We start from the raw sequence: 27,214 nt of genomic DNA, 5'->3' as shown, positions 1-27,214 counted from the left end.
AAAAAAAAGAAAGAAATTCAAATACCTTAAGATGCCATGCTGTGAGGAAGCCCAAGCTAGCCAGGTAGAGAGGTGTAGAGGAGGCAAAGGATCTCTTTTCCATTTAGTCATCCTAGGTTCATTGGGACCCTGTAAATTAGATTAGCAAAAGACAGGATATTGAGAAAAACAAAAGGAAATGTATTAACACGTGCATCATGCATACATATGGGAGCACTCAGAAGTGAGTAACTCCAGAGACTGATTATACCTTGGGGTTAGAAAACATCTTAACCAATGAGCAATACATTTTTAGAAATGTGACAAAACCAGAGTTCCTGTCATAGCTCAGTGGTTAATGAGTCCCACTAGGAACCATGAGGTTTTGGGTTCGATCCCTGGTCTTGCTCAGTGGGTTAAGGATGCAGCATTGCCCTGAGCTGTGGTGTAGCTCACAGACGCGGCTCAGATCTGGCATTTCTGTGGCTGTGGTGAAGGCTGGCAGCTATATCTCTGATTTAACCCCTAGCCTGGGAACCTCCATATGCCACGGGTGTGGCCCTAGAAAATACAAAAAAAAAAAAAAAAGAAAGAAAAAAAAGGGACAAAACCAAAGCAAAGGATTTTGAGTTTCTATGGTAGCAAAAATATGGGGGAACTAATAGAAAATAGAGGCTAGTGAGTAAGGTTGGCTACATGGATTCCTTTAGTGCCCTCTCTGAGCTGAGAAGAGTCTAGAATGGTCTTTGTTGATTGATTTTTGTTTTTCTTAGTAGAGGAGGGAGGCGATGGCTTTACAAATTTATGTCCTGCTTTTGGGAAAATAGGGGGAAGCAGAGAGCTTTTTTTATGTTTGCTTCTTCTCAAATGTCTATAGCTCAAAATAATTCTTAAACCAAAGGGGCATATTTTGGGCTGGCATAAGCTGCTACCTTTCAGAGGCCATGTGGAGAGGGAGAGTGGGGCGGGAGGGGAGAGGAAGAGGAGATTGCACAGGCAGCCCATTTATTCCAGCCATTCCAGCCAAACCATCAGATATGGGAATAAAAAACCCATCTTGGAATCTACTCCAGACTAATTGCTACCTGACTGCAACCACACCAGAGACCTTAAACAGGAACCTCAAAACTGAGTTCCCTCAACCATAGAACCATGACAAATAAGAAATTGTTTTAAGTCATTGGGGTGATCTGTTACAGAGCAGTTGATAAATGGAATATAGAATGTTTTTGTTTTTTCCATTTTCATGGAAGGCTTGCCCAGTTAATTAGCATAGAATTTCATGAGACATTTAGCACCAAATCACTGATGCGTATAGGGACCTATTTAAGTTGATTTGGTGCCTCTTGCTAAAGGCACTTTGTTCTAGAAAGTGCATTTCTTGGGGAAGAAAATGACTAATGAATCAATGCCAGAATAGAAGGAGGAGGAAAATCATTTTCTTTTAGGCTACGTTTTTGTTGCTTTCATAAATGATTACTCTGCGCAATTGCGCAAGTTATGGTTTTTCAAAGGATAGATCTATTTTCTCTTGGAGTGTATTGACATTCCATTTTTTAAAAATTTGTGGCCAATTAGAACTACTCTATTAATTATCTTTAATGTGGTAATCATTTCATGATGTATATGTCAAATCATGATGCTACACACACCTTAAACTTATACGGTGCTGGACTTCAATTATATCTCAATGAAACTGGAAGAACCTCCCCCCCTCAAGATTGCATTTCTTATAGGCAGGGAAAAAAAAAAAAAAAAAGGAAAAGCACCCCTAAGTGTAACGTCCTTAGCATTGTCACAAAGGTTTTTCAGGGCTAGTGGATCTTAGCAAGATCTGCTCAACGTAAGCTGTGTTTTCAGCATCACAAAAAATTCCCCACTGATCTTGAATTTTTTTTTTTTTTTGACATTAGGCAAAATGCTGATGTCAATATTCAACCTACAGTATGGAATTCTAAGCTACAGGTTGCCTTGTGACTTACTAGCCAGCATTTTTCACCGCGTTTATGCTCACACCCTTCCAGATCTGAGAATTCCTCACATCCTTTCTGGATCACCGTTCAATCCCTTCATAAGAGGCAGGAAAAAGCCACATCTTTCTCTGGCATCTTTTTATTTCCAAAGCCTTTTTTGAAAACTGAAACATACGCATCTCATGTTTTGACTCTATGCCCAGAACAGAGACTGAAAGGAAATACTAATTTATCCGACAGCATGGCCCATGGTAACCCTTTAAGTCTCCGCGGTGGCAATGGATGATTTTTAGAATACGATGAATGCTGTGATCCTCTTCCCCCAAACGCCGCACCACAGGGCCAGCTCTGCGCCTCATCTTTCCCGCCCCAAAAGCAGTATTCGCAGAGTTGATGGCTCCCTCCAAGCGCTCAGCTCTCGGGTCAGGGCCCCGCTTGCAGCACCGCACCCAGGCTGACCTCATTTGACTCCACCTCTGGGACTAGAATCGCCGAGGGTGCAGTCGCTTGCAGGCTGCGGGCTCAGCGCGGCCGCGGGCGAGCCCGGAACACAGTTACCGGCCCCTGTTGCCGCCGGAACACTAGGGGAAAGGAACGCGTCAGGCTGGGGAGCGGAAGTAGGAGTGGAGGGCGTGTTTGGCGGGGGACGCACCTTCGCTGCAGCGTTCCCGGTTTCGATAGTTTCTCTGCGATGCTTCCGAGGGTCTCTTCTGTCATCCCTCTTCGCTCCCTTTCCCGCCTCCCTCTGTGCTCCGGAGGCCCAGAGGCATCGGCGGCTGCCATCCTGCTGCTCGATTCTCTGCGTGGAACGGTCAGGTATCGCATTTCAGCGCTGTTGGCCCCGCAGGTCTTCAAGCAACCCCTGTCCCCGCTCCTGTACATTGTTACTTTTCTCAGGCTTCCTAGGGCCCATGTTCTGACCCTTAGGATCTTAGAAGCCTTTGCTTTATATGAGAAAAGGGAAATCCCAGAAAGATAAAACGACTTGCCCAAGGTCATAGCGTGCGTAGGAAACAGCTGCTGTGGCCAGGCCTGGTCCTCTGCCCTGTGCTCCTTCTACCTCATCCCTCTTCCCACTTCCCATTTTATCCAGGTTCCAGAAAGCGAAAGGGTTTTTTTGTTGTTGTTATTTATTTAGTCTCCCAAGACTGTGATGATGTCGTTACCTTGATTTTTGAAAGCGCTTACCCCCCCGTAACACAGTCCTGCCATCACAGAGCGTATAGTTCCACCAGGTAGGCAGTTCAAGTATAGTGGAGTGCTGGCTGAGATAGTGTAGGTGGCACAGAATTAATTGAACAAGTAATTTCTGGATGAGCAAATAAAGACGCCTCATCATCGTAGGAGAGGTTCAGAGTATAATTTCTAGAGAAGAAATATGATAAAATCTGAAGGAGGACCAAGGGTTGGAGTTAGCCAGGCAACAAAAAGATTTGCAGCATAGTTGATGTTGGTACGTATTCTCTGAGAACACTGACGTTTGTGAAAACAATTCTACCGCATATATATTCCATACAGAAAGATTGGGGGCCAGTTTGGCTAAGTACAGCCCTGAAGCAGGTTAGGAGCAGTGGGGATGGGAAGAAGTAACTGGATGGAGGAAAAGAATTGCACAAGTGAAACTGCTAGGATATCACATGATGAGATAAGGGTAGGAGAGAGAGCAAAGATTTCAGCTGGCTGCCTTAGAGGATTAGGGTGCCATTAATGTTAACAAAAGAAAGCTTTTAAAATATGTCAATTTTTAGAATACAGAAATACCTGCTTATGGCAAGAGGCCCCTGAATATTCTTTTCTGTTCCATTTTAGCTTAGCTTACAAATGGTGATTAGTTAAATGGCAGGTAGCTCAATGAGGAAATTAAATAGATTAGAATCACACCCAGGAATTTTTTTTAAAGAAAGTAACCTTTTTTTTAAAAAAAATAGGAGTTTCTTTATTGTCATATTGTTTTTTATGACTTTTTATAGAGCTGTTATATCGTGTTAAGAGTAAGGATGTGGGAGTTTCCATTGTGGCTCAGTGGGTTACTAACCTGACTAGTATCCATGCGGATGCCGGTTCAATCCCTGGCCTTGTTCAGTGGGTTAAGGATTCGGTGTTGCCATGAGCTGTGGTGTAGGTTGAAGACAAGGCTCAGACTTGGCGTTGCCGTGGCTGTGGCATAGGCCTGCAGCTGCAGCTCCTATTCGACCCCTAGCCTGGGAATTTCCATATGCCACTAGTGCGGCCTTAAAAAAAAAAAAAAAAAAGAGTAAGGACTTGCTGGTTTTTCAGTTGGAGGTTTGAGAATAAGAAATTGAAATGTATTAACTTTATCAGTGTTTTGCAAGTTTTTTTAATGTCATGGAAAACATAGAAAATGAGATTTGCACCAAACCTGAGGGAACATGGAGGGAAGCAACAGACAGGAGCACCAGCAGCCTGGGCCTCTCTCAGACACCCTGAGGACCAGGTGGTCAGTATCTCAGCAGGCCTGTAACTCATTTGTGGCTCACTAGTGTGCCTTCAGCTTTAGTGAGCTCTCAGCTACATGACCTTGGGTAAGTTACTTCTCTGGTTTCCAGTTTCCTTATTTGTAAGATGGGGATAATATCTACCGTATGGGTTGATATGGGTATGAGAAAATGTACATAAAATGTTGCTCAACACTAGGCACATGGCATACATTCAATAAATGTTAAATTGCTGTCCTTATGGTTGTGAACAACAACAATAAGCAAAAGCAAAGGGTTTGAATTGAAAAAATTTAAAAAACATAGAAGCAGCATTTTGAGCCCTGACTTTATGATTTTGCCCTGTATTTCATTTTTTTTCTTTAATCTTTTCAGGACAGAAAATAATATCCAAAGATATTTTGGCACTAACAACTTGGTCTATAGCAAGAAAGATGAGCAGTCTGGTCCAACCTGTGAGATTTCCAAGGAGACAGAGAGCAAAGGCAGTGTAAAGGAGAATTCGAAAAAAGACTTGCTAAATATTATTAAGGGCATGAAAGTTGAATTAAGCACAGTAAATGTACAAACTACAAAGCCATCCAACAAAAGACAACTTAAAAATTTGGAGGCTGCAATTGGCAGAATTAAAAAAGTGCCAGAAGATGCTCCGCAAAAGAGGTAACTTGAGTTAAAATTTAAATGTTCTTCTTTGAAAGTAATTTTTGAAACTCCACTAAGCTTTTTCTTTCAGAAAAAAATTTTTTTGGTTTTTTTTTAGGGCCACACCCACAGCATATGGAGGTCCCAGGCTAGGGGGTGGAATCGGAACTATAGCCGCCACAACAACACAGGATCCAATCCAAAGCTGCAACCTACACCACAGCTCATGGCAATGCCAGATCCCTAACCTACTGAATGAAGCCCGGGATCGAACCTGTGTCCTCATAGATGCTAGTCAGATTCATTTCTGCTGAGCTACAGATTACTACTAGCTACTCCTAGAAGTTTTTTTTTGGTCTTTAGGGCCACACCGGTGGCATATGGAAGTTCCTAGACTAGGGGTCGAATCGAGCTGCAGTTGCTGGCCTATGCCACAGCCCCAGCAATGCCAGATCCAAGCTGCATCTGTGACCTACATCACAGCTTATGGCAACTCGGATCCTTTAACCCACTGAGCAAGTCCAGGAATAGAACCCGAATCCTCATGGATGCTAGTCAGATTCTTAACCCACTGAGCCACAGTGGGAACTCCTAGAGGATTTTTTTAAAGTTATTTTGCAAATACAGAATTAATGAAGACTAAATATTAGTTTATAAACACAGACACTAATGATTACTTAAGAGGAGTTCCCTTGTGGCCTAGCAGGTCAGTGTTGTCACTGCAGTGCCTTGGGTAGCTGTTGTGGCTCAGGTTTGAACCCTGGCCAAAGAACTTCCACATGTTTCAGGCATAGCCAAAAAAAAAAAAAAAAAGCCTGATTTATCAGAAATTGAATTGAATGATACTTTTTGAATGACAAAAAGTTTTCTCCCGGAGTTCCCGTCGTGGCGCAGTGGTTAATGAATCCGACTAGGAACCATGAGGTTGCGGGTTCGATCCCTGCCCTTGCTTAGTGGGTTAATGATCCGGCGTTGCCATGAGCTGTGGTGTAGGTCGCAGACGCGGCTCGGATCCCGCATTGCTGTGGCTCTGGCGTAGGCCGGTGACTACTGCTCCGATTGGACCCCTAGCCTGGGAACCTCCATATGCCAAGGGAGCGGCCCTAGAAATGGCAAAAAGACAAAAAAAAAAGTTTTCTCCCAAGAAATCATTTTACTTTCCACTAAAGTAATACCTTTTTCTCATTTGTTCTCCATGTTCTCTTTCAGGAGTGAGTCTCTGAGCTCTGAGTTGGTGGCAGCTGTGTCTGCTGTTGCAGACTCTCTCCCTTTTGACAGACAGATGACCAAGTCAGAGCTGCTCAAGCAGCTCCAGAAGCATGAGGAAGACTCAAGGGCTCAGAAGGATGGAGAGAAGCCTAAAATTAGGTTAGTGAATCGATAGTTATCTCAGAATAGGCTGTTTTCCTTTAAGTGCTGAATAATATGAGTAAATACTCATTTATATATAAAATATGCCTCCTAAATATTACCAATTTGATTTCTATTAAAACTCACCTGTTGGAGTTCCTGTCATGGCGCAGTGGTTGACGAATCCGACTAGGAACCATGAGGTTGTGGGTTCGATCCCTGGCCTTGCTCAGTGGGTTAAAGGATCTGGCGTTGCCATGAGCTGTGGTGTAGGTTGCAGATGTGGCTCGGATCCCGAGTTGCTGTGGCTCTGGCGTAGGCTGCCACTACAGCTCCGATTCGACCCCTAGCCTGGGAACCTCCATATGCCGCGGGAGCGGCCCAAGAAATGGCAAAGAGACCAAAAAAAAAGACTCACCTGTTAAGTAGGATAGCAGTTTTAAAAGACCAGTCGAATGGTTAAACTTCTTTCGAAGTTACATAATTTCTTATCTCTGAAAAAGAAGTGATAAACCAGTAATGTTATTAAAAATAAATAAATAACAGAATAAGACAGTGTCTCTGAGATTTTTTTTCCAGTTAAATAATGTGCTGGTTTTATGCACAATATGATTACTCATTTTATATGTACTTGAACAAATGAAAGGCAGTACCAATAAAAAACAAATGCAAGACAACAAATAAATATGGCTAAATTTCAAATTTAATACGATTCTTAATCTAGGTGATAGGTATACAGATATTGATTGTATATCAGCTTCTCCGGATGCTTGACAGTTTTTCACAAGTGGCACTTTTTTTTTTGTCTTTTTGCCATTTCTTGGGCCGCTCCCGCAGCATATGGAGGTTCCCAGGCTAGGGGTCAAGTCGGAGCCATAGTGCCGGCCTACACCAGAGCCACAGCAATGCAGGATCCGATCCATGTCTGCAGCCTACACCACAGCTCATGGCAACACAGGATCCTTAACCCACTGAGCAAGGCCAGGGATCGAACCCACAACCTCATGGTTCCTAGTCGGATTCCTTAACCACTGAGCCACAACGGGAACTCTCTCTCTTTTTTTTTTTTTTTTCTTTTTTACGGCCATACCTGTGGCACATGGAGGTTCCTAGGGTAGGGATCAAATCAGAGCTGCAGCTACAGGCTTATACCACAGCCACATCAACACTGGATCCGAGCCACATCTGTAACCTATGCCACAGCTTGTGGCAACACCAAATCCTTAACTCACTGAGTGAGGCCAGGAGTCAAACCTACATCCTCACAGAGAATATGCTGGGTTCTTAACTTGCTGAGCTACAACAGGAACTCTGAAAGTGAAACTTTTAAGTATGTTTTTTGTTTTGGGTTTTGTTTTTGTTTTTGGTTTTTTTTTTTTTGAGTTTATATAATTATTGACTAATTTATTTTTTAATTTGATTAATTTTATTGTATTTCTAGTTTACATGACTCCTTTAATTACGTTTTAAATAAACATTTCTAAAGAGCATCTTTAAAAGGCACCATCAATCTGAGTGGGCCGTGATGTTAATATGCAACATGTAATCTTTTATTAAAACATGCCTTTTTATGCAGTATAGTGCATAGAAGTGAAATAAGAATTAAGTGATGTGAATCTCTTAAGAAAGTTTGTTACTTTTCTGTAGCTAAAATTTCTAATACACTTGACCTTTTTCTTATTTCAGTTTCAGTAACATCATATCAGATATGAAAGTTGCCAGATCTGCCACAGCTAGAGGTAGTACAAGACCAGTGCATCAGATTCAGTTTGATGAAGGAACCCATGATTTTGCTGACCAAGAGAAGACTCTCGATCTTAAAAAAAGGTATTCAGGCTCTGCAGGCTGTTTGATTTTGTTGGTTTAGCTGTAGATTTACCTTGTTGCTGTGCATATTGTTGCTGATGGGTATCTGAGCATTGTGGATGCATTTATATCTGTCTTCTTACTCTCCATATACCATTTCCCAGAGAGGGAAAGATACTTGTCTTAGCAGTCCTACATTTTTCTACGCCATAAATCGAAATGGGTCCTGCCTCACATTTACCCATGGTGAACAAAAGTCTCCTGATGTAGAATAAGTGGGGCTGACCAAATTCTGAAAAATGAGTGTTTTGCGAGAAGCATTATTTTTCTTGTGTGCCTAAGAGTGTTTATTTAGGTACCCTTTAATTTATAAAATTTTTTTTTTTTTTTTACAGCCGCAACTGTGGCATATGGAGGTGCCTAGGCTAGGGGTCAAACTGGAGCTGCAGTTGCAAGCCTACACCACAGCCACAGCAACACAGGACCCGAGCTACATCTGTGACCTGCATCACAGCTCATGGCAATGCCAGATCCTTAACCCACTGAGTGGGGCCAGGGATTGAACCCACATCCTCACGGATACTATGTCAGGTCCTTAACCTGCCGAGCCACATTGGGAACTCCTGTGTACCCTCTATGTATGTATCTCTATATAATCATCTTAATACTTTAGAGAAATAATCCACCATCCAAAAAAAAAAAAAAGCAGGTCCATTGTAATAACTTAAACTAGTAGATTATTTCTGGCGATCTGAATTTGGTGATTTGCAATTCTTAAAGATGCTAAGCTGAGCCTTACATAGTTATTTTGTAATAGAAAGCTGTCTATATTTACATAAAGTTTCTGTTCTTTCCTTCAAGCTTATAAGGTGATGGTTGGGGAGGGGGAACCAAATATTTAGCATGGTCTGACCAGAATATGCTTACAATGGCAGTTTAGTTAAAATGTTTGGTGTGGGACAGTGGAATTATTATTAATTTTTACATTGAATATTTCATATAAAATTTTCTTCTCAAATAATTTTTGTTAATGTTGTATAAAGATATTCATTAAAATAGTTTTTTTCTTTTTTAGTTTTAGGAAAAATATATTCAAGGGAAGGAGACTTAATATTTTTGAGCCTCAGGCAGTTACTGAAGAGGCACCTGAAACAGGTTTGTTAAGAAAATAAGTGTTTCTCAGGTATAGAAACATTTCATCTTTCAAATTTGTCCCTCATGTTTTGATCACATAATAATCAGGTATTTTGGGAGTTCCCATTGTGGCACAGCAGAAAGGAATCCGACTAGTATCCATGAGGATGCGGGTTCGATTCCTGGCTTGACTTGGTGGGTCGCGGATCCAGCATTGCCATGAGCTGTGGTGTAGGTTGCAGATCTCGAGTTGCTATGGCTGTGGTATAGAGTGGCACTATAGCTCCAATTTGACCCCGAGTCTGGGAACTTCCATATGCAAAAAAGGTGTGGCCCTAAAAAGCAAAAAAAAATAATAATAATAAGGTATCTTAATGTTCTGTGCTGTCATTGACCTGGATATTGCTTATTAAGGTAGTTATTGACATTGCTAGTCTTGGTCAGACATCCCCCTTGAAATGTTGCAGTCCACACGACATGGAGGGGTGGGATGGGGTCGATGGGTGTGTAATTACTACCAGCTGCATGATTCCAGGTCTGTAGATTGGCTACTAACTTGGGTTAGAGCATTAGTGATCACCTGCTATTTGCAACACACCTCCATGCTGCTAATTAAAGATAAATTGTGGTGTCTGCCTTAAGGCAGCTTACTATCTAGAAGATGAGATAGCATTTTTAGAAGTAAATTACCAAAGTTATTTGAAGATTATTTAGGGGAAGGAGAGCATTCAGGGAATATATTTAGCAGACTTACAGTGTTTTTTCTTAACACACAGCCTTTTTTTTCTTTTGGCAAGTAGTCAAACTTCAGATTTACTTTAAGCCTAATTAAAAGAAAAAGAAGAGTGTCTTCTTACATGACTTTAATTTTGATTTACTGATACCTTAAAATAAGTGAAGAAACTCCATACAAATGGCCTTAGCTTATAAGTGCCTTCATTTCTAAAGAGTGTAAGTTAGCTTTTTGGACCTTGGTAGAAATAATTTTATATTTGATATTTAAGTTCCTAGGCCATCTTCCAGCAGCTCATTTAATCTGTAAGTTACTTATAAAAAACATCTGATTTTCCCACTATTCAATAAGATCCCTGATATTAGGGGCTGGATCTCATTAATTTTTGTATACCCAGCACCTAGTCAAGTGGCTTATAGATAATAGAAATAAGTTATCTTAAATCCTTTTTTAAACAAATTGAGTTATAAAATATATATCCATGGAGGAAAGGAGTTAATTCAATCACTATTCACTTAAACTGAAGGTTAAAGCTAAGAAAACAACCCCTCTTCTTGTATTGTGACAATTGCTTTCTCTCCAATATGATGAAAAGGAAGTACAAAATGCACAGGCTTTTAGAATCCATCACCTCTCCCCTGTTGAAGTGGCAACTCTTAAGCTTGCCTCAAAGAGGAAATTTGTTGTTAGGGCAGCTGCTGTTGTCCACCTAATAACAGCCAGAAGAGGCACTTGAATTCTTAAAGGAGCCAGCTTGCTTTTTTTAAATCAGAAATCTTATTTCTAAAACTGAAATTAGCTGTCAAGGAGGTACGGAAATATAAGTATTTTATAAAACAATATAAAATGATTATACTCTAATAAAATAATGCACAGATTTATGAATATTTACTCTGATGAAGGTACTGTTTTAAGGAGCCATACTTGTACAAGTCTAAAGAGTATCTTTTGTTTCCAGTAAAATACAAGAATTGCAACAATGTGCAAACTAAGATTTAGTAGGGTTTCCACTGCTATTTCCCTCCCAAGTAAAATAATGCCTGACATGTGGTTGGCATTCAGTAATTATTTTGTGATTGAGCAAATGAGTTCTTCTTTCCCATGATTCCTACATTTTGCTCCCCACTGAGTTCTTAACCACTGCTGCAACAGGAATTGTCTTAGACCCTACTGCTTATCCTGGAGTAAACTAGAGCTGAGAGGTGGTTTAGCTTAATGGAAAGAGTTTGGTGTTGCGTACATCTTGATTATTCAAATTCAGATTCTGCCATCCCTTTCCCCACCTATAAGATGGGGCTAATACATACATCTCAAGGGTTAAATGAAATAATATAATTAAAGTGTCAGGTACAGTGCCTGGAGTGCAATAAATAATTCAGTAAACAGTTGCATCTTGTAATAATAATGATGATGATCACAGAAAAGACAGAAAAGAGCCAGAAAAAGAGAGAGAGTTGATCAGTGTCTACTGAATAAATTTAAAAAATATAACCATGATATTTAAGTTATTTTACTGTTATGATTCCTCTGAAAATGTGGCTCTCTAGTCTAACTGCTGGAATCTTTCCCTCTCAGATTTTTAAGATCAACAGCTTCATATCCAGCAGTCAGTGTGTGGTCAGCCATAGTCAGATGAGAACTCTCATGTACAGACAGCTCTTTTTATGGACGTGTTTTCTTCTGGATAAATATCTAGGAGTCAAATGGCTGTATGATAAGTGTAGTCTTCTTAAACTGCCAAACTCTGATAAAGTGGTTAGCCCATTTTACATTCCCACCAGCAACAATTGGTGGGAATATGACTCATTCTTTAAAGATATCTTAGGGGGTTCCTAGTGGCTCAGCGGGTTAAGGATCCAGTGTTGTCACTGCTGTAGCTCATATCACTGTTAGGGCGAGGGTTTGATCCTTGGCCCTGGAACTTACAAATGCTGCAGGTGTGGCCAAAAAAATAAATAATGAAATACAAATAAAGATGTCTTAAATTTTCAAGGCGAGTAAATGATTCAAACAGGTGATATGATGGTAGTAATAAGCTAACATTATATTACCTTACTCATGGAGTTGATTGTAAGGATTAAATGAATTGATGCATAAAAAACAGTAAGTGCCTGGTATGCATTAATAGTATTATCATTGTCATTATTATTGTAATTATGTTAATTTAACTTCTTTGGTCCTTATTACTAGTGTATTAGTCACTTATCTTGACAGACTGAAAAGAGGCTGCACTTTAAAGATCAAAATCACATATTATATAAAAAATACTCACATTCATAAAAACTTTCTTAAATAAAAGACTTTCTTTTCCTTTCCAGTAGAGGGGGCAGTGAGACTAGGGATTGATTACGTAGCATTGTGGTAAAACAAAAGTTAAGGCTTGCAATTATTATGGTTGTAGTATTTCTGCATTGTTTTTTAGTTCTAGCTGTCAGAGAGTGACCTTTCATTATATACTAATTATGAGATTCAAGATCTGAAAATATAAAACCAGTTCAGAACCGATGATAACATTTTCAAAAAGAAAGACATTTACATGAATTTTGCGTATTTTGAATGTTGTTATTCTGCAGAGGCAGTGCCTTCTCTTTGGGATGTAGAATTTGCTAAGCAGTTAGCAGCAGTCACTGAACGGCCCTTTCAGAATGGTTTTGAAGAGATGATTCAGTGGACAAAAGAGGGGAAGTTGTGGGAGTTCCCAATTAACAACGAGGCAGGTAAGCCTTAACATCAGAAGTTTATACAATTCAATGATTGCGATTGAGCCTGGCAGATGTCAGTGGTAGATTCTGAATGTGGATCTCAATTTCAGACTTCGTGTAAACATATTGTGATGTACTAAAAGAAGTATTGCCGTGTTTTTTAAAAGAATGCTAGAATTTCACTTAATTCTAGTTGTTTGATAAGGAATCCAAGTAAATTTATGACAAGTGCATCACGAATGTCTATGACGTAGAAGTGTCGAGAACTGCACATGAAGAGCATTTTCTACTTGCTAAGCAGGAGGTTACCTGGCAAATCTTCTGATACATTAGATACTGGGTATGAGATCACACTTCAGTTCTGGAGGACATTACAACTCTTCAAGTCTTCATGCTGGTATCTTTTATTCATAAAACCACTGCATTAATAATGTGCAAGTTTCTTGTACACAAAGCCACTCGAAGCAAAAATGTGAGGAGGCTTTGAAATTCTTTGGAACTCTTTGGCTGCATACGTGAATGCTTATTTTCTGCTTTCCTGGAGATTTTTCTGGAGGTGTTATCTCTTTCTCAGTAAAAAGGAAAACAGTATTACTATGCTATTTATTTTTTATGATACCATGATGTCATCAGCAAAACATTTCATTGAATTTTTATAGAATGTATTTTCAATTAGAAGAGATTCATTTACTTTTATGGTAAGATTTACTAGAAGTTGCAAACACCTCAGGAAGTCATAGGAAAATGTAGTCCATATTTTAACCTTTGTAGTATTATGCTGCACTGTAATAGTTAACTTTTGATAATCTTTCATTTGTTGGATAGGCTTATATTTTCATAAAGTAATAATTTTATATAGGAAAACTTTTGGGAGTTATAAATCCTTTATGAAATTCTTAATATTTTGTGTATTTGTATGATATATTCAGTAAAAATAGCAATCTGTTTCATCTATTACATAGTGTGTATTTTTAAGAGTATTATGGCCTGTACATTCTGTAAGGTATTAGGATAAGGTAAAAAAAAAAAGCCAAGAACTTTCATTTGTATAAAGCTGAGTGCAGATCCCAGCTCTGTCACTTATTAGCCATTTGCCTTTGAGGAAATTATTTAACCTCCTGAGACTTAGTTTCCTTATCTGTAAAATTAAAGATACCTCATTGGAAGAATGTAGGAATTAAATCAGATAAAGCTATTGAGTTGCTCAGCATATAATATATAGGAGTAGATGTTAGTTTGCCCTCCTGTATGATCATAGAATTTTAAAAGTAGTTTTAAAAAAAAAAAAAACTGGAGTTCCCGTTGTGGCGCAGTGGTTAACGAATCCGACTAGGAACCATGAGGTTTCGGGTTCGGTCCCTGCCCTTGCTCAGTGGGTTAACCATCCGGCGTTGCCGTGAGCTGTGGTGTAGGTTGCAGACGTGGCTCGGATCCCGCGTTGCTGTGGCTCTGGCGTAGGCCGGTGGCTACAGCTCCAATTGGACCCCTAGCCTGGGAACCTCCATATGCCGCGGGTGCGGCCCAAGAAATAGCAACAACAACAACAACAAAAGACAAAAAAAAAAAACTAACAAAATACAGTGTACGATATTAAGGGAAGACTTGGTTCTATATTTGATGAAACTTGGGTGCTCCAGGTCTTCATGGTTAAAAACGTGGTTTGAAAACACAGCATTGAGGGGAATATTACGACTCTATTTAGGAGAGGCAGTGAAGTATGGTGGTTAGGAATTCAAGTACCTGAGTGAGTCTTTTTTTTTCCTTTTTGACCCTACCTGTGGCATGTGGAAGTTCCCACGCCAGGGATCGAACCTGTGCCACAGCAGTGACCCAAGCTACAACAATGACAATGCCAGATCCTTATCTCACTGAGCCACAAGGGAACCGCCCTCAGTGAGTCTTAATCTCTCCAAGCCAGAATTTCCCCATCTATAAAATGATGGGGATAATACTAGGACTTATTTTATGGGATTCTCCTGAGAAACCACTGAGATTATACAAGGAAAGGCATTGTCACTGACATTATACTTGTGGGTACAATATCATGAGGGGATTTGTTATCATGATTATTTCCTATACTATAACCTTTAAAATCTTAAAATATTCATGAGGATTTTATGTATTTTCTAGGAACCACTAAATAGGATGATAGGGAAGCATGCATTGGTGGTACATTGTCATCAGAAGTAAAACATTTGAGTTCATCAAATTCTTGAGTATCTAAGAGTTCCCATTGTGGCTCAACAGGTTAAGAACTCAGCTAGTATCCAAGAGGATGCACGTTCAATCCCTGGCCTTGCTTAGGTTAAGGATCCAGCGTTGCTGCAAGCTGTGGCATAGGTTGCACATGAGACTTGGATCCAGCATTACTGTGGCTGTAGCGTAGGCCAGCAGCTGCCGCTCTGGGAATTAACATATGCCACAGGTGCAGCCCTAAAAAGAAAAAAATCTTTTTTTTTTTTTTGTTTTTTTGTTTTTAAGGCCGCACCCGTGGCATATGAAGGTTCCTAGGCTAGGGGTTGAATCAAAGCTACAGCTGCCAGCCTGTGCCACAACCACAGCCACAGCAACTCGGGATCTGAGCCATGTCTGCAACCTACGCCACAGCTCACCACAACACCAGATCCTTAACCCACTGAGCAAGGCCAGAGATCAGACCCACAACCTCATGGTTGCTAATTGGATTTGTTTGTGCTGTGCCACAATGGGAACTCCAAAAAAAAAAAAAATCTTGAGTATCCAAACTCCAAAGGAGTTTGACCTGGTTTTGAGAAAGTAACTTCTTAAAAAGGGAAAAAAAAACATGTCTTCTGCTCAGGTTGGGGAGATAAATGTGACAAATATCCATATACACTGTATATATTATTGATGCTTCAGGGTCAGAAAGGGAGGTATCTCATTTCCAGCTCCTGAAGGCAATTGTTTTCTGAATGAAAAACAGGAAAGGAACTGTGGAAACTTTCTCACTTTGGTCACTCCCCCTCAATACAGATTTAGGATCTTCTGAGTACTTTAAGAGGACCGGCATTAGAACCAAGACCTCAACTGTTCAGTAACATTCCTTTATATTTCTTAAATTTTAAGATTAATAAAATGTCATGCTCTCTCCTAATAATTAGCTTTATGAAAATTTACTTTGATGCTTTTGGGAAAGGATGTTTTGTTTTATATTTCATAGCTTGCCAGGTCGGTTTGCAAACATAATACCGAAAATGACAAAATGGCATGTCCTGTGTTTACAATTTACTTCCCAGTGTTGTGTTTTTCTGTAATATAAAACATTGCAGTTTGTTGTTTTGTCACTTAAAATGTAAAAATTGCCTTTTCAATTTGCAGTAGCTTTTTGTAGTATTTGTTATATATTGGATTAATAATAAGATCATTTTTGTTGTAGCTTTGGCCTTAACTAATTTAATCACATTTTTACCACTACCCAGTTCACAGAGTCTTGCTCTGGAATATCCTAGCCTTATAGATGCCACCAAATTACAGATGTTTTTGAAATGTCCCCCAAGAGTGATTCTCAGTTCAGACCTTCAGTGAGCAACACAGCTCAGTCGTGGATGTCATCAACACTCTCATCTTTATTCTTAAGTCGGTTTCAACTCGTTCACTTCTCGTGTGCCCTCATTTGCTAGAGTATCTGGAATGTGCTGTAATATGAGCTAGCAAGAACAGTTAGAAAAGTTCAGAATTACCATAAAACTCTAAAGAGAGCTCTGTTGTTGTAACGTGGGAGGGGGTATTGTGTGGAGAAAATTAGGGCAAATATAAAGATGATTAGGTATGCGTTTTCTGAAACAAACTGTTGGTTGTTTTGAGATGGTGGCCTATGAACAAGAGCCTCAGAGTACTGATGGGAAAAGAAATAATAGTTTTGACGAAATAGAAGTGGAAACAAATCAAAGTGAAAGTGAATTTGCTGTAATATACTCTTATTAAAAATAACTGGCCATTGTTATTAACTGGATTTTACCCTTTGTTTGCTGTACCATATTTTTAGCTGTATTCAGTAATATTTAGTTGCATTCAATAATATTTAAAGCAGAATTAGACACAGATTTAACCTGTGTTACTTTAGTTAATTGTACACCCTGTGGGATTTCCTTCCTGTATTTAATTTTCTACTCTCTTATTTTCTCCTTACTATATTGTGCTTCTTTTGTTTATTAGAACATATTTTAAGTTATAGAAATAAATATATGCAAGTTTATTTGCAAAATGTTAAACAGTATGGAAGAATAGAGAGTATTTGCTTTGCCCCTGAGTTCTCTTCCCTTTTTCTTAAAACAACTATTACCACTAGTTTGATATGTGTCCTTACAGTCCACTTTTTTTACAAGTCTTTTTTTTTTTTTTTTACTTTAAAAAGTTTTATTGAAGTATAGTTGATTTATAGTATGGTGAACAGTCTACTTTAAATGGTAGTTTCACATGTATCTGTTGCTTTGGTCTAAATGGGACCATACTACATAGAGTGACCTGCAGCACTTGTATTTATTTCTCCTTAGCAATATGTCTTAAACCTTCCCTTGTCAATAGTGAGTCCTTTTATATATATTCTTCTGTGTGTGTCTGAGTACTTTCATTCCTAGAAGGGCCAAACAATAGACATATTTTCAATTGCAATAAATGCTGACACATTCTCTTCTAAAAAAGTAACCAGTTGACCCTTCACCCAACTATATGGATATCCTATTTCTTCACACCTTATCTGATGCTGATATTTATTAATCTTTCAAATATTCAGGGCAAAGATGGTATCATTGATGTTTTTATTTGCATTTCCTTGATTGCTACTCAGACTGTGCATCTTTTTGTGTCTTTAGAAGCTATTTCTTTTTCTTTTCTTTCTTTTTTTTTGTCTTTTTAGGGCCGCACTTGCAGGATGTGGAAGTTCCTGGGCTAGGGGCTGAATCGGAGCTGCAGCTGCTGGCCTACGCCACAGCCACAGCAATGCCAGATCTCAGCCACATCTGCAACCTGCGCCACAGCTTGTGGCAACACTGGATCCTTAACCTGCTGAGCAAGGCCAGGGATTGAACCCACATCCTCACAGAGACAATGGGGGGTCCTTAACCCACAATGGGAACACCACCTTCTTTTAACTGTTGTTATTCTTTGTATTAATTTTTGTTTCTTCTGCTACCCACATTCTTTTAGTTTTCTCAGTTTCTTGTTGTTGTAAAGTCTGTATTAGGTTAAACTAGCTGCTGTTTCATTGAGACCCTGTAAATGCAGTGTTTCAACAGGATAGAAGTTTGATATAACAGCTCAAATTCAAGATCAGTATGCAGCCATGCTCCACGTAGTTACCCAAGGATCCAGATTTCTTCCATTTTATCTTCCCTTAATAACACCTTATCTCAGAGGGTGTTTTCCTCCTGTGTGTGAATACAGACGAATCACAGCAACATTGTGCTCAGGCTTACAAGGGGGAAAGAGCATAGTGTAAGCAGTTCACTATCTCCAACGCTCTGACCCGAAAATGTCATGTCACCTCTGTTCACATTCCACTGATGAAAATTTTAATCATGTGGCCATGCCTCGACCAAGGGGGGCTGGAAAATATCATGTTGCTAAACAGCCACATACATGTTTTTAATTCTGTGATAAAAAAGGAAAATAGATTTTGATAGGCAGTTTCTGCCAAGGTGGTTGTCACTTATATTAGAGGCTTCTCTAAAATGTCTGCTGTTCTTCGGATATTTGTCCTACTTTTTTTTTCTTTTCCTTTTTGCTTTTCAGGGCTGTACCCACGGCATATGGAGGTTCCCAGGCTAGGGGTCGAATGGGAGCTGTAGCTGCCAGCCGACACCACAGCCACAGCAATGTGGGATCTGAGCTGTACCTACACCACAGCTCAGGGCAACATCAGATCCTTAACTCACTGAGTGAGGTCAGGGATCAAACCCGCATCCTCACGTTTGTTAACCGCTGAGCCATGACAGGAAATCCTCTGTTTGCTTCTTAATTTGATTTTAGCATCTTCAACTCAGCTGAATCAATTACTACTCATCTGTTCACTTTTCCTTCTTCTAAAGTTTTACTGCTATTTCCTGTCTGTTATCCTTCTTTTTATGTTCTCTTTGTCTTTGGGCTTTTATACTCTCTTTTCCTTTTACTGCTATTTAGTAAGTATTGCAAGAGAGCAGAGATGTAAAAAGCATGAGTTCCATCTGCTACATCTTAACTAGAAGTTCTTGTCACTTTTAATTGTTTAGAATGTCTTTAACCAATAGAGATTTTAATTTGTACATAGTCAGATCTGTTAGCCTTTTCCTATTTAATCTAGAACTTATTTTTATATATAGAATCCCCTCTATTTCTTTCTCTTTTTTTCCTTTGTTTTATGCTTGCCAGTACACTTGGCTTTCATTCAGTCATTGACTTATTCAGGAAGGACCTGCTTGTTATGCCTTCCTGGAGCATTCGAAGTTAAAAAGATGGTTGATCTCTTGTCTAGAGTAAGGATGATAAAACATAAGATTACCCAGACAAGTCTCAGATCCCATGTTGCTGTGGTTGTGGCCTAGGCCTGCAGCTGTGACTCTAGTCGACCCCTCCGAGCCTGGGACCTTCCATATGCCCCAGGTGCAGCCCTAAAAAGCAAAAAAAAACCAAAAAACAGATTATCTATACCCTTTTTAGATGCCTTTCCCCCTAAAATAGCATAGTCATAATTATCATACCCATCTAACTCATTATAACTATGTCAGAGACAGTCTATTAAGGATATAATATATTCATTATTGAGCTTAAGGATGTAATACATTAATTATTGATCTTGTGTTAATATGTCTGTTTTTTAAAAAATGATTCCTCTTGCAAAATTTTCTGTCCTAAGACTTAGATCTTAGAATATCTAACAACAACCAAAAAAAAATCTCAATCCAGAAGTCACCCTTGGATTTTCAAGAGTAGTTATCACCTTGATCTAATGTTTCCAATGCTACAGACCTTATTTTTTAGCCCTAACATACTCTTTCAAATATATTGATGGTTTGAACCTGCCCTGGCCTGTTTTTTGTATTACAACATTAGTCATATTTTTTTTAGGAATAATTGTCATGTTAAACTACTAGCAGTGTGTTTGACTATATGGAAAAGACCTTTAGCAAAGTGAGGCTTTTATTTTTCATTTTTTACCTCTCTATATTGCATTTCCCCCATTCCCACCCCCAGGTGCATATGCCCTTAAAAAAAAAAAAAAAGGAGTAACAACACACTTGCTTGGTGGTATAAACTATTGAGAACCATAGAATTCTTTTTCTTTTTTTCTTTTTTTGTCTTTTTGCCTTTTCTAGGGCCGTTCCCACAGCATATGGAGGTTCCCAGGCTAGAGGTCTAATTGGAGCCACAGCAATGCAGGATCTGAGCCACATCTGCATCCTACATCACAGCTCATGGCAATGCCAGATCCTTAACACACCGAGCAAGGGCAGGGATTAAACCTGCAACCTCATGGTTCCTAGTCGGATTCGTTAACCACTAAGCCACGATGGGAACGCCCAAGAACCATAGAATTCTGAATGGGATTCATAAAAAGATTTTTTTTAACAATTTGTCTTGTTAAAAAAATATATATATATGCATTTAGAAAAAAAGGGCTAGCAGGATGGACACCTTAGAAGTGATTACCCTTTGATCCCTGAAATTGGGATGCATCTTATCATGCTAGTCAGCATCAGTGAAGAGGTAGTTGTCATTGCCGGTTGTGGATATGCATCCAAATTTGCATTAGGGGTGGCACAAGAGGCCAGAGTGGAACACTTGACATCACTAGTGTTTTTTGTTTTTGTTTTGGCTGCACCTGTGGCATATGGAAGTTCCCAGCCCAGGAGTTGAGTCTCAGCCGCAGTTGCAACCTGTGCCACAGCTGCGGCAATGCTGGATCCTTAACCCACTACACCATATCAGAAACTCCTGTGAATGTTCTTAATAGTGTGTTGGAAGGAGCAGCCACTTACAACTCAAAGCCAGAGTTCTGGAGTTCCTGTTGTGGCACAGCGGAAATATATCTGACTAGGAACCATGAGGTGTCACGTTCGATCCCTGGCCTCACTCAGTGGTTTAAGGATCCAGTGTTGCTGTAAGCTGTGGTATAGGTTGCAAATGTGGCTCAGATCCTGAATTGCTGTGGCTGTGGTGTATGTAGGCCAGCAGCTACAGCTCCAATTCGACCCCTGACCTGGGAACTTCCATATGCCATGGGTGTGGCCCTAAAAAGACCAAGAAAAAAAAAAGTTGAAAAGCCAACTCAGAAGAGTTGGATTCTGAATATGAAGAAGTCTTAGGAAGACCTTAACCAATTGTGTCAGTTTTTGCTATATAACAGGCCTACCAAAACTTAACAAAACAACAGCTAAATTGTAACTGCTCGTGAACCTATGGGTTTTATGGTTTGTTTTGGCAGGTTGGCTGGGGTGGGTGGTTCCAGAGTGGCTTCTCTCACATGTCTAGTTGTTGGTGCTGACTGTTGTCAGGGGAGGAGATAATGGACCTACATGTCATTCATCCTCTCACTGACTAGCCTGGGCTTGTTCACTTGGCTTCGAAGAGCAAGGATTGATATACAAGTGCCTTTTAAGCGTTTGTTTGCATTGTGTTTGGTAAAGTCCCATTGACCAAAGAAGATCACCTGGCTAACCTCAAATTTAAGAGTTGGAGAAACACGCTGTTTCTACCAACTCAAGAGAAGAATGGCAAAGGCATACGGCAAAGTGTCATGTATTCAAGCACAGGAGTAGTATGTGGCCATTTGGCAATCTGACACCTGGATTTAGTTCTTATGTGTTTTAGTTTTTATAAAAGTGAACAGATCTTTAAATGTCCAAATAAAGTTTTTAAGATCTCTTTCAATAAGTATAAAGTAATGATAAGTGATTAGAAAGCATTTTTAAACTTGTGGATTAACATGCATTTGTAAGAAATAATTTAAAAAAAAAGGAGTTCCTGTTATGGCACAGTGGAAATGAATCCAACTAGGAACCATGAAGTTGCAGGTTCCATCCCTGGCCTTGCCCAGTGGGTCAAGGATCTGGCGGTGCCGTGAGCTGTGGTGTAGGTTGCAGATGCGGCTTGGATCTGGTGTTGCTGTGGCTCTGATGTAAGCTGGCAGCAACAGCTATGATTAGACCCCTAGCCTGGGAACCTCTACATGCCGGGGTGTGGCCCTAAAAAAGACAAAAAGACAAAAAAAAAGAAAGAGAGAGAGAAGAGAGAAAGAGAAAGAGAGAGAAAGAAAAAGAAAGAAAGAAAAAATAACCTGTACACCCTTTACCCATTTCCTCCCAGTAGTCGCATTCTGTGTAACTATGGGACAGTATCACAGCCAGGCAGTTGGCATCCATGGTCTTTTCAACCACGTTCAGATCTCACCAGTGTTCCATGTACTCCTCTGTACATGGAACTTTGTGTGGTTGTGCTTGTGGGTTTAGTTCTATGTGTGACCACCTCCACAGTCAAGCAGAAAGCAGTTTCCTCCCTTCAAGGATCTCTCTTACACCCTTTTATATCCACATCCACTTGTCTCCCACCGCCTCCCCTCCTTAGTCCCTGATCCCTGACAATCACAAATCCATTTCCCATTTCTGTAATTTTGCCATTTCAAGAAAGATACACAAATAGAATCATATCGTATGTAGCCTTTGGGATTGGCTTTTTTCCCCCCTCCACTCAGCATGATTAATTCTCTGGGGATGTATCCAAGTTGTTATATGTATCAATAGGGGTTTTTTTGGTTATTATTTTTATTGCCAAGTAAGATTCCATGGTTTGAATGTACCTTATGGTTTGTTTAACCAGTCACCTGATAAAAGACACCTGGTTGTTACCAGGTTTTGGCTCTTAGAATAAAGGCACTATAAATGTTCATGTACAGGTTTCTGTGTGAATACAAATTTCCATTTCCCTGGGATAAATACCAAGGAGTGCAGTTGCTGGGATGTATGGTAGTTACATGCTTAGTTTTTATTTATTTATTTTTTATTTATTTATTTATTTTGTCTTTTCTAGGGCCACTCCTGCAGCATATGGAGGTTCCTGGGCTAGGGGTCTAATCAGAGCTGTAGCCACCAGCCTACGCCACAGCCACAGCAACTCGGGATCCGAGCCGCGTCTGAGACCTACACCACAGCTCACGGCAACGCCGGATCCTTAATCCATTGAGCAAGGCCAGGGATCGAACCCGCAACCTCATGGTTCTTAGTCGGATTCGTTAACCACTGAGCCACGACGGGAACCATGCTTAGTTTTTAAAGAAATTCACAAGTTGTTTTCTGGAGTGGCTGTGCCATTTTATATTCCTAGTAGCCTTATATGAATGGTCTACCTTTCAATTTTCTCTTTCTCACCAGGATTTGATGTTGTCATTATTTTTTCTGTCAGATGTATTCACATTCTGATAGGTGTGTATGGATATCTCATTGTGGTTTTAATCTGCATTTCCCTAATGTCCAAACAAGTTTGAACATCTTTTTCATGTGTGTGTGTGTGCCATTTACATCTCTTCTTGAAATGTGAAGTGTCTCTTATCTTTTGCTCATTTTCTAATTGAATTGTCTGGGTGTTTTCTGTTTTTGTTTCTGTTTTTTAACTGTTGAGTTTTGGGCTTTAAAATATATTCCAAATACTTGTCCTTTGTTGAATACATGGTGTACAAATATTTTCTCTTCATATCCTTTTAACAGAGTCCTTCACAGATCAAAAGTCTTTAATTTTGAGGGTGGGGTCCAATTTTTCCTTTTATGGGTCGTGCTGTTGGTCTAAAGTTCTTTGCCAGGCCTAAAACCAGAAGCTTTTCCTTTTTTTTTTTTTTGTCTTTTTCCTGTTAGATAGTTTTAGACCATGGTCCATTCTCTGTTAATTTGTATAAGGTATGAGGTTGAGGTGGGTTTTTTGTTTGTTTTTGTTTTTGAGTACTTGCATGGGTCTGTTTTAGTCTGCTAGGGCTTCCATAACAAAATATCAGAGACTGGGTAACTTGAACCAGAGCATTTATTTTCTCACAGTTTGGAGACTGCAAGTCCAAGATCCAGGTATTGGCAGTGCTGGTTTCTGTAGAGGTCTTTCTCCAGGGCTTGCAAATGGCCACCTTCTAATTTTGTTCTCACATGGTCTTCTCTCTGTTTGTAGGCACTCTTGGTGTCTCCTCCCCCTTTTTTAAGGACATAATTTTTTTTTTTACTTTTTTTGGCTGCCACCGTAGCATATGGAAGTTCCCTGTCCAGGGATCAAATTGTAGCTAGAGCTGTGACAACGCTGGATCTTTTAACCCACTGCACTGGGCCAGGGCTTGAGCCACTGCAGCCGGATTCTTAACCCACTGCGCCATAGAGGGAACCTGGAAGGAGGTGCTATTTTAATACTGATTTTATATGCCTGAAGAAACTGATGCTCTGTGAAGTTAATTAATTTTCCCAATTACATAATTGGTAAATTGGTGAACAAACCTCTGTCTGACTCCAAAGTTCATGCCTTTAGCTGTAGTACTACACTACCTATTAATGTTAATCTTATAGTGTAGATTTTGCATTTAAAATTATAATTAATTATTTTGTCTCATTTCCTAGGTTTTGATGATGATGGTTCAGAATTTCATGAACATATATTTCTGGATAAATACCTGCAGGATTTTCCAAAACAGGGGCCAATTCGCCACTTCATGGAGCTGGTGACCTGTGGCCTTTCCAAAAACCCATATCTGAGTGTTAAACAGAAAGTTGAACACATAGAGTGGTTTAGAAATTATTTTAATGAAAAACGAGTCATTTTGAAAGAAAGTGGCATACAGCTCAATTGAAGACCATGGAAATTTTTACTACAGGCTATTGGAGATTCATATTATTATAACTAAATAAAATAATTTTACTACAAGTTTTCCTATATTGTGTTCATTATTGCATCTGATTTGAAAGTTATAAATGTTAAATTGTTTAAAAGTATATATACTGGTAACTGAAAAATATTCCTGCATGGAAAAAATTACCAGCTTTTATGGATTCAACTAGTAATTCTCAACAAAAGGAATATCTTAGAATTAGCAATAACTTTAAGGTAATTTCCTGTAACCTTTTCTTTTTATTCAGTGAACATCTTTGAAATATAATTATTAGCCATATATATATCTGACACTACCAGAGGGCTAAAAAAATTGAGATGATTTATAGACAAATTTACATGCATAGATATATTTACATAAAGTTTCTAAATTTGCACTTATACATATTTATGTTTTTCACACAAAATTAACTACCCTTAACTACTCTTGCCTAAATCTGGGTCACTATAGTGAAGTAACCCTGTAGGAATAAAGGGCTTATACTAATCCCTTCTAGTACTTTAGGCTTCATCATGCCAAAGTAGGAAGTAATTTTTTCTATTACAGTGCTTAGCAGTCTGATTCAAATTCATATAACTGAAAGGAAAGGATTGATAATTTCTTTTTTTACCGTTTGAAAATTTATTTTTTTATAATGATTTTTATTTTTTCCATTATAGCTGGTTTGCAGTGTTCTGTCAATTTTCTACTGTACAGCAAGGTGACCCAGTCACACATACATGCATACATTCTTTTTTCTCACATTATCATGCTCCCAAAGACATTCTATGATGCCACCATCACCCTCATACCAAAACCAAAGATACCACCAAAAAAGAAAACTATAGGCCAGTATCTTTGATGAATATAGATGCAAAAATTCTCAACAAAATTTTAGCCAACTGAATCCAACAACATGTAAAAAAGATCATATACCACAACCAAGTGGGATTCATCCCAGATTCACAAGGATGGTTCAACATAAGCAAAATCAATCAACATCATACACCATATTAACAAAAGAAAAGTCAAAAACCACATGATCATCTCAATAAATGCAGAAAAAGCATTTGACAAAGTACAACATCCCTTCATGATAAAAACTCTTACCTAAGTGGGTATAGAGGGAACATACCTTAACACAATAAAAGCCATTTATGACAAACCCACAGCAAATGTAATAACGGAGAAAAGCTAAAAGCCTTCCCACGGAAATCCGGAACAAGACAAGGATCCCCACTCTCACCACTGGTAATTCAATACAGCATTGGATTGAGAATTCTTTTTTAAAGAATGGATCCTGCAATACCAATCCATCATCTTCAATGGAAGCATAAGAAGCCACACTGCTCAGTTAGCCAGCTACCTGGGTCTCCTCTCCTCCCAAGGCCTCAAGTAGTCAGCCTAAATAGAGAGGAGAAGGGGTTTTAGGAGCTGCCAGAATCATGCTGTAGGAAAGTTTTGGTGCTAAACTGAAAGAGATCAGCTTTCTCTTTTAGAACATTAGTTGAGCTTGTAACAGGCTGGTCTGTATCTTCATGATGCCTTTTCAGATCAACCCCCTTCTCATTTGAATCTAAGACAAATATTTCACGTGTATAAAAATAAGTTATTTCTAGGTAATAAGACGGCTGGTAATTTTTACTTTTCTGTTTAATGGTATATTCCTAATGATATATATTCAGCAACTAATTCTTTTAAAAAATACGTTTTTCAGAGTTCCCGTCGTGGCGCAGTGGTTAACGAATCCAACTCGGAACCATGAGGTTGCGGGTTCGGTCCCTGCCCTTGCTCAGTGGGTTAACGATCTGGCGTTGCCGTGAGCTGTGGTGTGGTGTAGGTTGCAGACGCGGCTCGGATCCTGCGTTGCTGTGGCTCTGGCGTAGGCCGGTGGCTACAGCTCCGATTCAACCCCTAGCCTGGGAACCTCCATATACCACCGGAGCGGCCCAAGAAATAGCAACAACAACAACAAAAGACAAAAAAAAAAATACGTTTTTCTAAATTTGGTACTGATGTGGGAGTATAGATTAGTGTAACCCTCTTGCAGGGCAATTTTAAGACATTCTAAACTATTAAAAAATATATACTTTCAAAAAAAAAAAGAATTTTTTAAAAAAATCACCCAAACAAGAATTTAGTTGCAGGCAAGTAGTGTTTCACACCCTGGCACAAACCAACAAAAATTGTACATGAAGGAACCCACCATAAGCCCAGTCTTCAAAATACAAAAAACACACATAAGGAAACAAAGCAACATGAATGCACACCAGCAGAAACAACAAAATCAGACTCATAAAGTCTTTAAATAGTGCGCTTACCATATTTAGAATATAAAATATGTATAATTTAGAATCAAGTATAGAGCAACAGACTATAAAAGTAACCAGATTTGAAAAAAATTTTAGTGAAGGGGTTTAGCAACAGATTAGACACTGGCAAATGGATCTAAAGAAATTCTCTACATGTAGCAAGGAGATTCAAGAGAAAAATGTGAAAGATGTTTGTGCAAATCAGATTTCTAAGAAGAGGAAAAAAATGGGTCAGAGGCTCTTTGGATAGTTTAAAAAAAGTGATAATTTAACAATTCAAATTTGATTCTATTTTTAAATCTCAGA

General features: G+C 39.2%; 1 protein-coding gene across 2 annotated transcripts; it reads left to right on the top strand.

Annotated features, from left to right (window-relative positions):
* Positions 1-2,550: 2,550 nt before the first annotated feature.
* On the top strand, positions 2,551-24,652 carry MRPS31 (mitochondrial ribosomal protein S31). Of its 2 annotated transcripts, XM_047756125.1 has the most exons (7): positions 2,552-2,768; positions 4,784-5,068; positions 6,260-6,418; positions 8,087-8,227; positions 9,282-9,361; positions 12,647-12,790; positions 24,349-24,652. In XM_047756125.1, the coding sequence occupies exons 1-7, from the start codon at positions 2,644-2,646 to the stop codon at positions 24,576-24,578; spliced, it is 1,164 nt and encodes a 387-aa protein (XP_047612081.1). In that variant the 5' UTR covers positions 2,552-2,643; the 3' UTR covers positions 24,579-24,652. The 2 variants fall into 2 exon arrangements, with proteins under 2 accessions (XP_047612082.1, XP_047612081.1); XM_047756126.1 differs by lacking the exon at positions 4,784-5,068 and having other exon boundaries at positions 2,551-2,768.
* Positions 24,653-27,214: the final 2,562 nt, after the last annotated feature.

The sequence above is a fragment of the Phacochoerus africanus genome, chromosome 13 (genome assembly GCF_016906955.1).
Source record: "Phacochoerus africanus isolate WHEZ1 chromosome 13, ROS_Pafr_v1, whole genome shotgun sequence".
Lineage (NCBI taxonomy): Eukaryota > Metazoa > Chordata > Mammalia > Artiodactyla > Suidae > Phacochoerus > Phacochoerus africanus.
This window is presented reverse-complemented; position numbering and strand designations above follow the sequence as displayed.